Here is a 2,884-nt window from a genome sequence, read left to right on the forward strand (position 1 = left end):
ACGCGAAGGGACTCATTTACAAAAAGATGAAAGCTGAAGGAGTGACATTCATAGCCATGATTTATTCGGGATGTGACTTGTGTTTGATGAGAGAGGACATTTTCAGAAGTTTTGACGGCGTGAAGTTAAGCACCTGAGAGGTATCGGCAAGGGTGAACTTGTGATCGTAGGATGTTTCGACGTCGATCTTGAAGCTGATGGTTTCCATGTCGCCAAACAGAACGAGCTCGAGTACTCTGCGGTTGTGGGAAACGATGTGCTACAGTCAGTCGATGTAATGTTCAGTTCCAACGGCGTCGAGTTCAGGGCAAAAGAGAGAGACTTTGCATCGACATTTAATGGAATGTGTGTCACGGAGATAGTCGAGAAAAGTTCCGTCCTAGATAAAATTAATTTATCTCACCTGGCCGACAATCAAAAACTAAAGCTACAGGAAGAGGAAAAACAGATCGCAGTTACACAGTCCAAAAGGAAGCAACCAGTGAAGGAAGTTACACCGTCGAGCGAGGAAGAGTCCGACGCTGAGGAGCAGATCGACGATCAGGTTGAGGACGATAGCGACTTCGAGGCAGAAGACGTGGCTGATTTAATTGATGATGAGGCTGAGGAAGATGAAGCTGAGAATTATGACGATGAGGAAGATGATGACGAGAAGGTGGAGCTAGGAGAGCTTTCAAAGACCTCAGACGCGGGGAAGGAAGAAGACTCCGACGAAGATGATGAATCCCCTGTAGAGGAGCCTGTTTCCAAGAAAGGCAAGGAAAGTAAGAAACCCGAGGAATCCAACTTTGAAGGATTAAAAAAAAGAGCGGAATCCCTAAAGTGTCCGTTGGTAGGATTCCCATAGGAACGCCAAAAAATCAGATCGTCTATGCCGCGAACTTAAAAAATGAATACAAACACAAGGATGTGGTCACCTTATTCGCCAAGTTCGGACCGATCTATGCAGTGCACCGTATCACTAACAAGTTGGGTTCCAATTCAGTCATTGTGGCCTTTGATACGCCGGCTGCAGCAGAAGCCGCTTTGCAAGCCAAGCATATGGCGCTGACTCTTGGAGAAAATGTTTTGACCGTATCTCAGGAGAAGGACAAGGAAGCTTTAAATGATCGCACAGTTGTGGTTGCCCTGTTTGGACCAAAAGTCACCAAAGAGGATATCAAGAGCTTTATCGAGAAAGTAGCTCCCGTGGAGGATGTAACTTTAACTGCTAACCGCCTTATCCCCAGAGCATTTGTACGTTTAAAGCCAGTAGATGATATTCCCAAAGACTTAAAACTGCACAGCTCCGAGCTCTTTTCTCGCTTTATTACGGTGCGACCTGTTTCGCTCAAGGCGTTTTCAAAGTCCAATGAACTTACCCAACAACCGATGAAGGCTTCTGTAAATCATTCTTGGCCAACGAAACTATCGTCAACCGCGTACCTATTTTTATCGAGCCCAACTCTCTGCTGAAGCACAGATTAATTAAAATACGCACTGCAAAAAGCCACGCCCCCGGAAAGTTCCAGAAGAACACATTTGGCCACAAACCTTTTAATAAGCGTACGTCACATGAAAATGGGGGCAATCCGTTTATAAAAAGGAAGTTAGAAACTGAATATGCCGTAGGAGAATTAGTTGCCATAAAAAGAACACAATATGGAACTGGAATGAAACTTCGTCCAAAATTTTTCGGCCCTTACAAAGTTACTAAAAACTTAATCAGGAGCGTTATGAAGTAAAGAAAGAAGGTAATCAGGAGGGACCAAACATTACTACGACAGCAGCCGAATACATGAAAAAATGGGGTTCATTTAGGGGCGAATGAAGATTCAGGGTAGCCGATTGTGGGGTATGGAAATATTAAGGTATTAAGCAGCCTATTACATTTCATATAGGGACACACTGTTCGGAATTCCAAAACCTCGTAGCTTTTTTCCATCAGCCAAAACACCATATAGAACTGTCTCTTTTCATCAAAGAATGTCTATACCCATCACCCTCTTCCTAATTTAAGTTTAATACCAAAACCTTTGTTTCTTTAATTTACTTTTATATACATATCCGAAATAAACATTATCAATTTGTACTACCCTACATATATATATCCTTTATAGAGTCGGAAACGCATCCTTCTACCTGTTACATACTTTTCAACGAATCTAGTATACTCTTTTTCTCTACGAGTAACGGGTACAAAAATATACAAGAAGAAACGCTACAGTCGAGTGATGCGACTATAAGATACCGGTTGCTGTTTACACAATTTTAAAATATTAATTTTGCTATTAGAAATTCATTAAACGCCACCGTTTGGCAGAGAAATCAGGTTGAGTAACCGATAGTGACGTCTCTGTCTATGTGAGGCCTTATAACCTACATATCTTTGATTTTGCATTTTGGCTTTCCGGGTTTTGTGGGCATTAGTCTAAGCGTGGCTTGATGGGAGTAAAACAATTCTCATTTGCGGCATCATACAAACCTACGTGCTTATGCCGAACATTTTATCACTTATAGTTACTGAGATATAAGCTTTTCTACAAATTGCGAAACCCGTCTTTCGAGCTTGGTGGGCTTAAGAGTCTGTGTGGCCGGACAATGGTATCACCATAAAATTCGCTGGCACCGCAAAATTATACATACTGAATTTCAACTTTTTTGCTCTTATATATATACTTTATAGAGTCGGAAACGCATCCTTCTACCTGTTACATACTTTTCAGCGAATCTAGAATATCCTTTTAATCTACGTGTACCGGGTATAAAAATATACAAGAAGAAACGCAATAGTCCAGTGCCGCGACTATAAGATACCGTTACTGTTTACACAATTTTAACATATTCATTTTGCTATTAGAAATTCATAAAGCGCCAGCTTTGTGAACCGTCGCCGTATGCAGAC

General features: G+C 41.6%; 1 protein-coding gene across 1 annotated transcript; it reads left to right on the top strand.

The window, feature by feature from the left end:
• The first annotated feature begins 324 nt into the window (after positions 1–324).
• LOC121529793 (DNA-binding protein modulo-like) lies at positions 325–1,760 on the top strand. Its single transcript, XM_041817765.1, is given in 2 exon segments — positions 325–787; positions 790–1,760. Coding segments are annotated over 2 exon segments (1,110 nt in total). The 5' UTR covers positions 325–343; the 3' UTR covers positions 1,456–1,760.
• The last annotated feature ends 1,124 nt before the right edge of the window (positions 1,761–2,884 follow it).

This window comes from Drosophila eugracilis, unplaced genomic scaffold, assembly GCF_018153835.1.
Source record: "Drosophila eugracilis isolate 14026-0451.02 unplaced genomic scaffold, ASM1815383v1 contig_1133, whole genome shotgun sequence".
NCBI lineage: Eukaryota > Metazoa > Arthropoda > Insecta > Diptera > Drosophilidae > Drosophila > Drosophila eugracilis.